The sequence below is a fragment of the Gobio gobio genome (assembly GCF_949357685.1).
Source record: "Gobio gobio genome assembly, chromosome: 22".
Lineage (NCBI taxonomy): Eukaryota > Metazoa > Chordata > Actinopteri > Cypriniformes > Gobionidae > Gobio > Gobio gobio.
Genome location: NC_137118.1, coordinates 15,307,690 through 15,322,938, shown reverse-complemented (window position 1 = coordinate 15,322,938; position 15,249 = coordinate 15,307,690). Strand labels below are relative to the sequence as shown.

The following is a 15,249-nucleotide window of genomic DNA, read 5'->3' as shown; positions in this document are numbered from 1 at the left end:
GTATTACTATTTTCTATTTAATTTGAATTATTATTTATTTTGTGATGATGTATAGTCAGGTGGACATTATTACAAAACAAATTACTTCAGGGTGATACAAGTACACAGTAACACCCTTGCTAATTTTGAACGTCAATCCTAGTTAAATTTCATCAAGATTGCAAATGATTCTGTGTTTGATTTAAAAATAAATAATAAAAATAAAATCTGACGGTCCCTAACAGTTTTTTAAACATTACAGAAGAGAATTAAACAGTTATGTCAAAAAGACCTCTTGACCTCACAAAAATATTGTAGGTGTGTATGGAAGCAGCATTTAATTATACATGTTGATAACTGAATATTTAGCCAAATAAAATTGATCTTCTTGTTAGACAACATAAGTTGACGTTGTGCTGTTTCCCTCTGCAGGTTCTGTTGCTTGTGACAGGAGATTAGCAGGCCTCCTCATCCTTCAAGCCTCCTCCCTGCTGCTGTTCAGTTCTGGGGAAAGGATGTGCCCCTATAGCTGTCGCTGCGAGGGAAAAATTGTGCATTGTGAGTCAGCTGGCTTCCAGGATGTCCCAGAAAATATTTCGATTAGTTGCCAAGGTCTATCCCTGCGCTACAATGACCTGCACACAATGCTCCCCTACCAGTTTGCCCATCTTAACCAGCTGCTGTGGCTATACCTGGACCACAATCAAATCACATTTGTGGATAGTCGTGCTTTTCAGGGGGTGCGGCGATTGAAGGAGTTGATCTTGAGCTCCAATAGGATTTCACAGCTCCATAATGTAACTTTTCATGGAGTACCTAACCTTCGCAGTCTCGATCTCTCCTACAACAAGTTGCAAGAGCTGCAGCCAGGCCAGTTTTATGGTCTTCGAAAACTGCAGAATCTGCACTTGCGTTCCAACGGGCTTACGACAATCCCTGTCCGGGCCTTTCTGGAGTGCAGAAGTTTGGAGTTTCTAGACTTGGGCTATAATCGGCTTAGGGTTCTAACTCGCACGGCATTCCTGGGTTTGTCTCGACTTATGGAACTCCACCTGGAACATAATCAGTTTTCACGAATCAACTTCTTTCTCTTTCCTCGCCTTGCTAACCTTCGTGCCCTGTACCTACAGTGGAATCGTATTCGAGCTGTCAACCAAGGCCTTCCGTGGAGCTGGTATACCTTGCAGAAGCTTGATATCTCTGGCAATGAGATACAGGTACTAGATCCTGTAGTATTTCAATGCCTTCCCAATCTTCAGGTTCTCAACTTAGAGTCTAACAAACTGGCCAATGTGTCTCAGGAAGTTGTGGCTGCCTGGATCTCCCTAACAACCATTAGCCTTGCAGGCAACATGTGGGATTGCGGACCAGGCATTTGTCCTCTTGTTGTCTGGCTCAAGAATTTCAGAGGCACCAAGGACACTAGTATAATCTGCAGCAGTCCCAAGCACCTTCAAGGGGAGAAGGTCATGGAGGCTTCAAAGAGCTTCATTGACTGTGATGACTATGAAATTACTGCTCAATCACCTTTGTATCTGCAGACCTTTGATCCGAATTTTGACCTTACTCCTGAACCAACTGATTCGACAATGGCTCCTACAACACCGCCTCCACCCCTGCCTTCACCTGCCTCTGAGGCGCCCATTCCTCCTCCCCATCCTCGCCCGGCTCAACGCCCCACCTTTCCCAGCCATTCAAACATAGATCCCAGAGACTCCCGTCAATGGACACCCTCATCTTCCGACAGCTTATTAGTGACACCAGCTCCTGAGCAGGACATGTCATTTCACAAAGTGGTAATGGGTGGCGTGGCACTGTTCCTTTCAGTGTCCCTTCTCCTGTCTATAATTTATATCTCCTGGAAACGTTACCCTGGTGCCACCCGGCTATTGCAGCAGAGTTCAGTGGGCCGAAAGCGAAGGAAAAAGAGTCAGGAACCAGAGCAGAACCTGAGCTCCCAGCTCCAGGAATATTACATGAGCTACAACCCCGCAGCCACGCCAGAAGCCTTGGAGGTGCTGGGCAATGGGACAGGTACCTGCACCTGCACCATATCCGGCTCCCGGGAATGTGAGGTATGACATGTGAAAGCAGCCTAAAATCAAATCAGATCAAAACAAATGACCGACTCAGGAAATAGAGGTAAATTCTTAATTGTGCATGCTGCAAATATTCACCAGAGCAAGGGTAAGCACCTTTGACTCCTTAGGTCCTTTAAAATTACTTGTCTCATGAAAGGATTGTCTCATTTAGTCTACTTTCCTTGCCTCCACTTTTTAAATGGATAGATAATTTGTCTAGGGATGCACCTATATGGACATTTTTAGTTGATACATTGATTATTTGTATTTAGAAGCTCATAACCAGTAAATTGGCTGATATTATGTAACAGTAGACATTTTGTGTGATTGATTGCAAAACTCACCTTGAAATTCCAGATCTCTCACATGCTTAAATTGGCATCAAACATCATAATAAATATCTCTGCATTTTTTTTTTTACTTATCAGACTGATAATGATGACATTTAAAAGTTATATTTATCAGTTGATACCAATATGACCGCATCCCTAATGTTGTTGTACAAGGTAAATCATAATCCAGGAGTCAATGGTTCCTTTACCAAAAAGCACTGCCCTGCCACACACATCTGCATCTTGATTTTGGCCTCATTAAGTTATTTCACTTGTGAAAGGCTTATTCATTTTTGTTTGTCCTCATGATTATGATTAGTATGCTTGTGTTAGGAACATTGATATTCACTTGAGATGTAAAAGGGTTTCTGAAAACCTCTGATTTGAGACTTTTTAAGACAGTCAAAACCATGCCTGTTACATTGGGAATGGGTTTGCATCATTTCGCTTCTGAGAATACAACATAAATAACATATAAAAAATAAAAATAAAAAGACATCTGTCTATAATTAAAATTGCAGTGCAGGCTAATGATATATTGATTGTCACAACCCATTAGGGCATGCAAAATGCCTACTTCACTCTGTGTCATGTCATCTCTTTATCTGTCGAAACCCATAAGTGATTTTTAAGCAGCTGTTTTGGAAGATTTTAAAGGCTGCATTTTTAAAAAAATTGTTATATTTCATGTCCCAAACAATGACCGTGGAGACCTGAATGAGATATTTGATCCCCCTGGGGGTCTTCCGTCACCCCAGTGTGATTACCTTGCTTTTTTTCTTATCAGTTTGAAAGAGTGCAGCCAGGAGTATACCTGTAAAATCATGATTTTTGTCTTCCCTAATTTGATGTTCTATAGTATGTCTCAGTGCAAAAAGATAAACCTTATCAATGCATGTTTGATAAAAATGTTTATTTGGACTTAAAAGAGAAATTGTATATGGCAAGAAACCAAAATGCTCAACTGGAAGTGATCTACTTATTCAAATTAGCTAATGGAGGTAACCAAACATCACTGAATAAGAATAGCTATTAAAATCTGTAAATGTTTAGTTTGAGCAATGAAATCACTGAGTTGAATTAATGAGACAATGAACATAGAGAATAGGGCAATGAGACGTGCTAAAATAATTCAAGACAATACAAGTTTCCATTTAACTGATACCTCAGATTTAGTCGGTTATTTTAAAGATGATGTATAAAACACACCTTAATGGGTGGGTGGTTACATGACAGATTAATTTGCACCTTGTCAATGTACTTGGTGGTATACCCCATGAAGGTACTTCTTGTGTTGGATTGTGAGAAAGTAAGACAACACTTTGCATTGTAGCAGCTACACTTCTTCATAAATATATTCAGCTGAGAGAAAGTTGCACACCTTAATAGCAGCAGGGAAGAAGGAACTTCATGGAACCCGATGATATGGATGGTTTGGTTACACTTTATTTTAAGGTGTCATTGTTACAGTGTAATTATATATTTAAGTACTGAGTAATATTAAGTAACTACATGTACTTACTATAGGGTTATGGTAGGATTAGGGTTTAGTTGAGGGTTAGCTGCATGTAATTATACATAATTTACTGTTATTACTATGGTAAGTACATGTAACATGTAACAAGGACACTGTAACATAAAGTGTTACCAGTGGTTTTCATGATTTTTGATAGCCTATTTCTTGATTAACCCCCTCGAGTCGGCGGTCGCGACTTGCTTTTTCTCTTATCAGTGCCAAAGAGACTCAAATAACTCTGTGGTTTGTTTTATCATTCAGGCAAGTGTTATACATCATTATAATCTGTTAAGTAAAAATTTTTTTTTTGTACAGCCACAATAAAAACAAAATGTTTTGCTTTTTGCAAAATAAAGAAAACAAACATGATGCGCGATCTGCAGCCTTTCTGTCAAAGACGTTAATTCAGAATTCATCTTCAGAAAAGGAACTCTAGCTTAGTGAATACTTGTCACACAAACATGAGACGTATGTCTAAAGAAACGTTGAAATGTCAGGTTTTAAACAATGTAAACCAAATCGAAAACAAATATTCTGTGTTTATGTAATCTGTTTGAAAAGAGATAGATGTCAGTCAGTTGCGAACCACTTCATTATCCGGTAATGCGACCACGCCCACGGAGCGCGCATTATATTGAGATTTAAATACTGTAGATCCAGAGTCGACTCCCACACATCAACTCAAATAAACACATCAAGTACTGCTATAGCCTACTTCAGCTACATCGTTTTGAGACGCGTTGAGAAATAATCCTGGATTTATTCTCCTCATGAAAAGCTGTTAATTTCTTAGAGCAACAGTTATAACGTGTTTATTGTAAAAGAGCCTAGTGTCAAAGCAAAAAAGCTTTTATTCGCAAATGTCTGCTCAGATGCTATAAATATAGCACCAGTCAAACGTATTTTGCTTCATATTGATGTTTGAATATTATAGCCTAATGTTATTTTTTTTATTTAATATAAAAGTTTGTCAGAAATGATTCTGGAGTTTTGTTTTGTAGAAAGTGATTTTTTTGTTTGTTTTGTAGAAAGTTAATTGCTTTCTTTAAAGTGAATTTCATTTTGTATAAATTGTATCTTAATTTTAATTATTTATTATTAAGTTTTTAGCATGAGACTACTTTTAAAAACATAAAAAAGTCATAAAAAATAGTCATTTTTGTCTTGTTTCTAGTCTAAATATTTAAACATTCTTAAATCAAGATGCATTTACTAGATAAGTACAATTTCAACTAAATAAGTAGAGAATTCTTTTGCTCTCTCAGTCACATACCTGAAGCTAATTCATTATGCGGGTCATTATGCAGGTCTTTTGTTATCTCAGGTGATACCCTGCATTATTCATTATCGTTCACATCTCCTCGCATACTGGCTTTGTAAAGAAAACGTGTCTTACAAATTATAAATGAATATATTGTTTTATGTGAATGAGTAGGCTCAATGATTCTCACATCAGTTTAAAGCAAAAACTATAGGCAACAACACCCATTAGTCAAAAGTCTTGTGGACACATATCTATTGTGTGTATTGAGGCCTTAATTTTAATTTTTTTTTTTTTTTTTTTTTTTCAAAAACCATGCAAAAACATTTTTTTCTAAAAAATACAAGCCTGTACCTACATGTTGCTCACATATTATGGTAGCCCAGTTTGTGCTGAATACAGTGTAATGGCACTTTTGCCATTGATGTGTTTACAAGCAACTGAAAAAAGCACAAATGTCAGAGCATGTCAAAACTTCTAAAGGGCCCTAAAAAGAGCTCAGACTCCTAGGGGTTAAGCTAAAGCCCTGTGGTACTGCAACCCTTTCTTATACAGGCAGTGTGTATTTGCTGCCCACTCTAGTTTATTGACCAAGTGGAACCCAGGTAGTCCTATACCTCCCCAAATGTCTTCACCATTGATGGTGACTGGGCTGAATGGAGTTCTTTTCCTTCCAAAGGTTTCGTACCATTCCTTAGTCTAAGTCTTAGAAGAAGATTTTGAATAGGAGCAATGGACCACTATGGAGCTATTCACATCGGATGCAAACTTTCGCAGCTGAAAAAGTTTATTTTCTTTAGAGAGTGTTTTTTTTTCCCTAGTCCTGCAATGAAATGCTTCTACCATTAAGATGTCCGGGGCTGCTGCAGATACATATACCAGAGCAAAACCTGTGATTGGCGAGTTGCTTGAATAAATATTCACATTCACACTTTTGAATTAAAATTCTGTCAGGCTAATGAATATTAGGCTTCAATATTCATAAAAGTTATGTTAATTTTTTTTATTATCATGGTCACGATGTATCACGATGAATGTGTAATTATCATAAACTTTTCTGCAATTATCCAAAAGTTAGCTTTTTTTCGAGGGAACCGGGGGGGATCCTAACTTACGGGTTGGCCTACAAAATATGTCACTATTTAATCCATTCCCAATTTAAATAAATATTTTGGGAGTGAGTCTGCTAAAATAATTCTGCATGTTCGCATCTTTGTTGCCTATTTCACTTATGAGTTAGTATCAGAGCGAAAAACAAACTCTCAACTTTATGTAAGCCTGCAACAAATTATTCTTTATGTAATCTAAATTACTTTTCTCTTTTTTTCTAAATTTAGGTCCATATTTACTAAACAGGTGGGAGTGCAAAGGTCTACAGATAATTTACTGACAATACGCAACTTAATGGGATAGTTAACCCAAAAAAGAAAATGCTGTCATCATTTACTCACCCTCAAGTTGTTCCAAACCTGTATGAGTTTCTTTCTTTTGTTGAACACAAAAGAAGATTTTTTTTTTGAAGAATGTTGGTAACCAAACAGTTGATGGTAGCTTTTGCCTTCCATAGTAGGAAAAACAATACTCTGATTACTGTCAACTGTTTGGTTACCAACATTGTTCAAATTTCTTTTGTATATATATAAAAAAAATAATAATTAATATCTATATATATATATATATATATATTAGTGCTGGGCATCGATTACATTTTTTTTACTAATTAATCACACTTTTTTCTGTAATTAATCGCGATTAATCGCAAGTTTTTAATATTTTACGTTTTTAATATTTTGATATTGTATTAATTTCAGTTACTCTCCAAATTAATGTATAAACAATTTAAAGACAGCATATTTTAAATATGTGTTGTATTGTCATATTTTTATGAATGAAGGCCAGTATCACTGATGTCTCTATGAAACATTAATGACGTTACATTACAGTATAACTGAAAGCTCCCAATTTCAACATTTATTAGGCTTTAAAAAAAACAACTTTTAATTTAAGTGAACTTAAAACAATCTTTACATAAACCCAAAATAATAAATGTTATGTTTACCCATTGCCTTCCCTGTTATACATATACAGAAATGTAATAGTTATCTTTCTTAGCTGCATAAATAATAAATTAAATATAGATGAATCATCATTAAAGCTAAAATTTTCTCTGTTCCCGTTGTTCTTTGATGAACATTAATGACATCATCATCAGTGCTCCTGTCTCTTTAAGAACAGCCGCGGATCTCACGCACATCTCATTTACTCACAACTCTTTAAGTTCATTTAAGACGATAATTAACTAATTTAAGACTCCTAATATGAGAATAGTCAAAATCCTCTGTGTTATTGTTTGTTCAAGAGCAAAAGAGAACTCGATGTGAGCAGGAAACTGACGCGAGTCTATCTATGCGTCGAGTGTGTGTGTGTGTGTGTGTGTGTGTCCCTTGATTAGCTGACATGAGACGCATCCACACAGACAGGACACACAGGACATTGGCATACAGCGCGTTCTCTTGTGTCTTGTCATGCTTGGAAGCATTTACATGAATAAGAGCGTGATGATCATGTAACGCTAAGCAAAAATGGATATAAAAACGGACGCTGCGTTATTTGCGTTAAATATTTTAATTGCGTTAAGCTGCAAAAATGTAACCGCCCGCGTTAACGCGTTAATTTGCCTAGCCCTAATATATATATATACCTGGGCATCAACACTTCAATGTGTAACTGGATTTTGGACTTCCTAACTGACAGACCCCAGAATGTTCGATCAGGATCCACCTGCTCCACATCCATCACTCTTAACACTGGTGTACCACAGGGCTGTGTGCTAAGTCCGTTTCTCTACTCCCTCTTCACCTCCGACTGCAAGCCTGTGTATGGAACTAATTCCATCGTCAAGTTTGCGGACGACACTACGGTGATTGGTCTCATCAGCAACAACGATGAGACTGCCTACAGGGAAGAGATCCAGCACCTGGCCACATGGTGCGCTGATAATAACCTGCTCCTCAACACCACCAAAACGAAGGAGCTCATTGTGGACTTCAGGAAGGAGTCAAGAGGCACACACGACACCATCCACATCAATGGAATGGCTGTTGAGCGTGTCTCCAGTTTCAAGTTCCTGGGGACCCACATCTCGGCGGACATGTCGTGGACGACCAACACCTCCAGCCTGGTCAAGAAGGCTCACCAGCGCCTCTTCTTCCTGAGGACACTGAGGAAGAATCAGCTCTCCTCGGCTATCCTGGTGAACTTCTACCGCTGCGCAATAGAAAGCATCCTGACCAACTGTGTGGCAGTGTGGTATGGGAGCTGCTCTGTTGCGGAGCGCAAGGCACTGCAGCGGGTGGTGAAAACTGCCCAGCGCATCACAGGGACTCCACTGCCTGCCATCGAACACATCCAGAGGAAACGCTGCCTGCATCGAGCTCGCAGCATCCTCAAGGACTCCTCTCACCCAGCCCACAGACTGTTTTCTCTCCTGCCCTCCGGCAGGCGTTTCAGGATCCACCGGACCAGGACCAGCAGACTTAAGAACAGTTTTTTCCCCAGAGCTGTCTCTTTATTGAACTCAAACCCCCGTTGATCCACTTCCCTCATAAACTGATAACTCTCCTACCTCACATCCACCTTCACTTTGTTATTTGCACTACTGACTGTTTATTACAGTAACAACTGTTTACTTATGCATTCTGCACCACCATACCGTAACTGGATTATGCTCATCTGCACTGCCGACTGTATTTACAGTAACAATGTTTACATTTGCATTTTGCACCGTACTTCTAACTGGAATATGCAACCACTTTCCACTGCACTTTTACACTTTCTTTCGGATAGCTCTGTCCATAATTTATTGTACTAACTTAATCCACTGCTATATTCCTCATATTAGCCTAACATATTATTGTATACCTCTAACTGTAAAATTCTGTTCAAGTAATAACCGTCTGTATATTTATTCATAGTACATAGTCACCTGTAAATTCTGTTTATAGTAATAGCCATCTGTATATTTATTCATAGTACATATTCACCTGTAAAATTCTGTTTATAGTAATAGCCATCTGTATATTTATTCATAGTACATATTCACCTGTAAATTCTGTTTATAGTAATAGCCATCTGTATATTTATTCACTGTATATATTCATCTGTAAATTCAGTTCTACTTATAGTAATAACCATCTCTCTACTTATACATATTTATATATATTCAGAACATTTTTATGTCCTGCACTTACGCAACCATTGTATATATCCTGCACTTGCTGCTATTGCACTTCTGGTTAGACCTAAACTGCATTTCGTTGCCTTGTACTTGTACTTGTGTAATGACAATACAGTTGAATCTAATCTAATCTAATCTAATATATATATTGTGTTCAACAAAATGTTAATTTTTTTGGTGAACTATCCCTTTAAAGAATATAGACATAGCCAGTTAATTGACATTATGACCAACACAATCTACCAAGAGCAGTGAAAATAACGTGTAAAAATAACGTGGTTTTGGCAAACAATGTGTTTGGATGACGTCTTTCTCTGGCATTCCAAATACATTAACACGACTCACGAGTGAGAAATGTCTCTCCCTTGCATGCGCTCTCTGTTCTCTGCTACAACTATACCATTGTACCAGGTTTCTGGTTTAAATGTTATAGATTTATGTTAAATTGAATTGAAACGGTTACTCTTGGACTTAACTTGATTTCATTTTGAAACATGTTTCAATCATGTAACCCAATCAAACAGGACTTTCACGTCCTATCATGATTTGCAAAGGGGCTGAATTGGGAGAGTAAATGTTGAAATAAAGTGTTATTTTAAGCATTTTTCAGAAAGATGAGAAAATGTAGAGAGTTGTTAATGTTTAATGTTATATTATGTTGATATTAAAAAGTTTCAGTATTTTGGTGAAGTGTTGAGCTTTTGCTGGGGTTGAGGACAATAAGAATTCAAATTGCTTTAATAATAAAGCAATCACTATGGTAGTGTTCTGGATGAAACTAGTATTGCTTCAAGACTGCCAACACCGAACATGTGTAAAGAAAAGTTATTTAGTGTGTTATTTAAATTACAGGACTAAACAAAAAGTAATAATGAATAGTTCAAATGAAATGAAAACCATTTATTTAAGACAAACTAAAACCATTCAAGTTAAATTAACACCATTGATTATAGTTAGTTGTACATGGTTGATCAGTGATTTTAGTCCCGTCCGAATGTCCCATTTCAGTAATCATTACGAACAATGTTTGATTAAAGATTACAGCGACTTTTACCTATTGTAAAAAGGTCTGGAAAAATTACCTCTGGTAATCCTGTGCAAATAGACCTGCTGTAAATATTTACATAAATATTTCATAATTTCCTGTTAAAAGTAATTTTCCATAGGTTTTCAAGTATGGAGGCTCTTGAAAAAGCATTACGTACAGGGCGGTGGGACAAGTTTTCCGCATACCATTCAGATCAAAAAGAAGGTTGAAAGTACTTGTCAGAGGCACGAAACTTCTTTTAGCTTTAGGGAAGGGCCTATTGCCAACATAATCAGAATTTATTTAATTCATTCATTGATTATAATTTAATTCATTGAATTAACCCTTTTGCACGTGCGATCACACCGGTGTGATCAGAAAGGTCAGTGCATCACATGATCAGGTTGGGTCTCATTGATACTGGTGCCAAACCGATACTTTTAAAACGGTACCGGTGCCTAAACGGTGCATGAACCGATACTTAAAAAAAAGAGCCACAAAACGACGGTGGATGACATTAAAAAATGGCTTTTAATTGAATTTTTTTTTTTTATTCTTTAAAATTAACAATTTATTTAAAGTTTAAAGTATACTTAAATATATAAATAGATACAAAACACAATTTACTTAACAAATTCACAGTAAAACCTAAGCCACCTAACCCAACTACAATAGGCCTAATTGAACACTAAATAACAGTTACAGGACTAGTAATAGCAAAGTAGTCAGTATTCTTGGTATGCTACAAACCAGCTTCATTGTTCAGCATTATTTTGCAGAAATATGACCATATTCTCTGGCTAAATATTTTAGAACGCATCATCTTTTTGTTTTTATGGCGACGCGCCATGCTTCTCACATGACAAACAGTGGCCGAATGTATGACAGCTGTATCGGTTTTATATATATATTTTTTCTTTATTCAAAATATTCACAAACTTGTTAACTATGTCATGAACTATCTGATATTCAGATTTTCAAATATGTGTAAGTGAATGTGTTTTGTTATTTAAAACCCTTTATAGTGATCATGTTAGTTGATCTGTTGGCCTAATGAGCGATGGGTGGCACCATGTTAGTTTGCACCTCAGAGAATAGGATCTGTCAGATCATGTAAATTCATCCTCGTCTCACGAAATACATGAAAGTGAGTGACTGCTGAACTGAGAGAAGAATAGATTAAACAATATGGTTAACTATATAATGTGTATCTGATATAAATAAAACACTTAGTCAAGTTATAACTGTCTGAAAGGATTGTTATTGCCGCTGCCATAGACATCAGTGTGTGTTTTTTGCTAGTACTTATGTGCATTTAAATGTCTGAAACCTAAAATCAATGTTATTTGGTTGAAAACACTGAATAGTTGTGATATGTGACGAGCACTAAGCTCTGTCCCTGGCTCGGCACAGGCCAAAGCGTGAAAGCACGTTTGAATTTAAGTGGCACCGAATTGAGGCACCGAAATCTGCATTCTGATTCGGTCTGGTTAGATACCGGTTATATAGGTACAGGTACCCAACCCTATCAGCTGCTAAATTCAAATGTGCTTTCACGCGTTGGCTGGCACTGAGCCAGAGAGCAACACGCTCAGCGCTTGTCATATACAACGACATTTAAATACACATAAGCACCTGAAAAACAATACATTTAAAGTTTGTAAAATACTCACTGATGTCTATGAAAGCGGTAATAATAATCCTTTCCATTATAATTAGACAACACGTTTTATTCATATCAGATACACATTGTGTAAGTAACTTTAAAGTTTACTCTATTCTTCTCACAGATCACCGGCTACTTACTTTCATTTATTTCGGGAGAAGTGAATGAATTGTTATAAATCCAATATCTCTGATTCTCTGAACTAAAATGGCGGCGCCCATCGCGCATATAGCTCAACTATCGTGATCGTTATAAAGGTGTTTAAACAACAAAACACATCCAGTAGCCCATATTTGACAATCGGAATATTAGATATTTCATGCTATAGTTATGAAAATTGGTGAATATTTTTAATAAAAAAGGAAAAATGAAATAAAAGCTGATCCTACAGGTCATACAGCACTATTGTGACAAGCGATGACGCGTCACCATGTAAACAATAAAGAGATACGTTCTAAATAACGATTGCCTTGAAAAACTCACGCTGGGGGGGTCAGACAGAATATTTTAAACTTCGTGTGAAAGGGTTAATAAATTGTTTAACCGGACCTAACTGTTATATATCGCTGCAACCATTTGCTGACTCGAGAACTGCTGTAGCAGTGTGTGTAAGTGTGTAAGTCAAAGCATGTTTCCAGTATGTTAAATATTCTACTCTTTTGATTAATGCATTTTAAGATTTATAGGATCTCAGTATCGAACGTGTCCGAAAGAAACGGTTCTAAGTCCGTATTCGAGAACCGTTAACTCGAGAACCGCTGTACGTTCGGTAGCACACGCGCATGCTCAGTATCAGCTGCTCGAGAGTTCTCATCAGTTCTCTCAGCACAACATGTCTCAGTTCAGGAAACTGTTGGAGTTACTAGAGTAACAGATATTGACGGATATTTGACTCATGTCAGAAAGTTAGTAACTTTAGTAACTTGTGGATCAACACTGACTCGAGACGCCAACTGTTTAGAACGATTCAGTCCGATTTGGTGAACTGGTTCAAAAGAACGATTCGTTCACAAACCGGACATCACTAGTGTCTAAATAAAGCATACACTTAAAAAACTTGGTGTAAATCAGTGTTATATATTATTTGAGTAAAATGTATTGCAAAGGAAATTTCAACTAAGTAGAAATTACTCAACCTTTTACTGGCCAAGTTAAAATTACTTATTTTCTTTGTTATTTTTACCTAACTTAGTTAAGTAGAATTTACTTAATTCCATTAATATTTTAATTGTACTTGTTTTTTTTTCAGTGTATACATTCTTATTTTTAGTTTAAAAAAGTATACTAATAGCACACTTGAATAAACTTTTCAACAGTTGTGAAAAGACCATTTAACATTAAAGCATTTGGTGTGAAATGGGCTTTACTAAAGATATCATCTTAACGGTTTCCCCACCAAAAAACACGTAATTTTCCGTTATTTGTGAGAAAACGATTCCCTGCCAAACACGCAATTTTACGGGTTTCTGTGTTTTCACTGTTATACGCTTGGGGGTGCTATTACGCATCTTCTCCTGATCAAAACACAGGCGAGGAAGACACAGAAAATCAAGCGGTCGTATGTAAGCAGATGCAAATGTAAAATAACGTGATCATCAACTTTAAACATCATATAAATCAAAACTGCCTAATGTTACTGAATGAAATGTCAACCCCAGAACAAGCTATAGGACTGTGCAAGCATTAGGGGTGTTGATGGACTCGATCTACTCCATCTGTGTTTGATCATCGCTCTGAATATGATCTGGATGTAGTCTTTGACAAAAACGTGATTTTTTTCTCAGCTTTTTGTTCAAAATGTTGCTTTTTTATGAAACTTACCCATATTTAAGTGTTGATAAAAAAAGGAATGCATGAAGCTAGAATAAAAAATTTTTTTTTTGTTTGTTTTTTAAAGCAGAGGGTCTGTTCTTTCTTTTGATATATTGCATGCTCAGATATTCATACAACAAAATATTCTATGGGCCACAACATTTTTGTGAAAATAATCAAAAACCCTATGGTGGCAACTTTTTTTTTTTAAAAACGCTGGCGGGGAAAGAGTTAAAGGTCCCATGGCATGGCATTTTTCTATTATTTTATAATGTTTCCTGAGGTGTACTTATATTGTTAGTATGATTTTTACATCATAAAATGTCATAATTTAGAAATAAAAGGCATTTTTTCAATACTGATGTTTGCCCTGTGGCTGAATGCCCTGTTTCAAGAGGCGTGTCTGCTGTGAGACTTCAGTAAAAACGGCCACTGTTGTGATTGGCTGACATCTTTGCATTTGAAATGAGCGGAGGGAGCGTGGTTTAACGAGGTCTACCAGGCACGAGCAGGCACGAGCTGCTGCCAGAGAGACGGATGGACCTGAGTTAACTTCTCATCAGTTCATCGAACTGTTGTAGTTACTAGCATATACTTCAGGTTAGTAGTTTATTTCTAGTCGGAGGGGCTTTCACTCATGTCAGAAAGTTAGTAACTTTAGTAAATGATGGATCAGCGCAGACTCGAGATGCAAACCGTTTAGAACGATTCAGTCCGATTTGGTGAACTGATTCGGTTCACTAAAAAGAACCAGTTCAAAAGAATGATTTGTTCGCAAACCGGACATCACTAATGTACCAGAGATTGAGCGATTGCTAACAAAATTATTTATAGTAACTACCGATGATTTGTGAGAGCGCTGTCAGCGCAAGTTTATTGTGTTTGTATCTGAGAGTTCTGAATAAACACGAGTCCCAGTCACACACGAGTCCGTCTTCATCATTATTCTACCAACTTTGTAACACATGCAATGTACCATTACAGCTGTCGAGATGAACGAGTAAGTGTTGATTATAGCATTATTTTTAGATATGTTCCTATCATATGAAACGTGTCAGTGACGCGCATTGAGTACACAGCGCAAAAAAGACACAACAGCAGTAATCGAATGTAATCCAGTTTATTTTGGGGATAGCTGGCTGGCTAGCCCGGATACTCTCACGCTTACCCCCCGTCTGCTTAATCTCGCGCCGCTTTGGTGCCTCCGCTGTGGGCCAGATGCAGTACTGGGGGTCGGGGATGTTGAAGGCCGACTGGTCAGTGCAGCCCGAGCTTCGGCATGCGTGAGGTTTATCTCTAAAGATGTTACTCTGCTGATGTTGAGCAGAAACGACTGTA

The 15,249-nt window shown here is 37.3% G+C and overlaps 1 protein-coding gene across 1 annotated transcript in view; it reads left to right on the top strand.

The window, feature by feature from the left end:
- Window positions 1-15,249, top strand: part of lrrtm4l1 (leucine rich repeat transmembrane neuronal 4 like 1) — a 69,207-nt gene that overhangs the window by 17,089 nt on the left and 36,869 nt on the right. Inside the window, exon 2 of the mRNA XM_079803819.1 lies at window positions 412-2,054. Within this exon, the coding sequence (XP_079659945.1) occupies window positions 412-2,054 (1,643 nt within the window). The remainder of the gene's footprint in view (window positions 1-411; window positions 2,055-15,249) is intronic.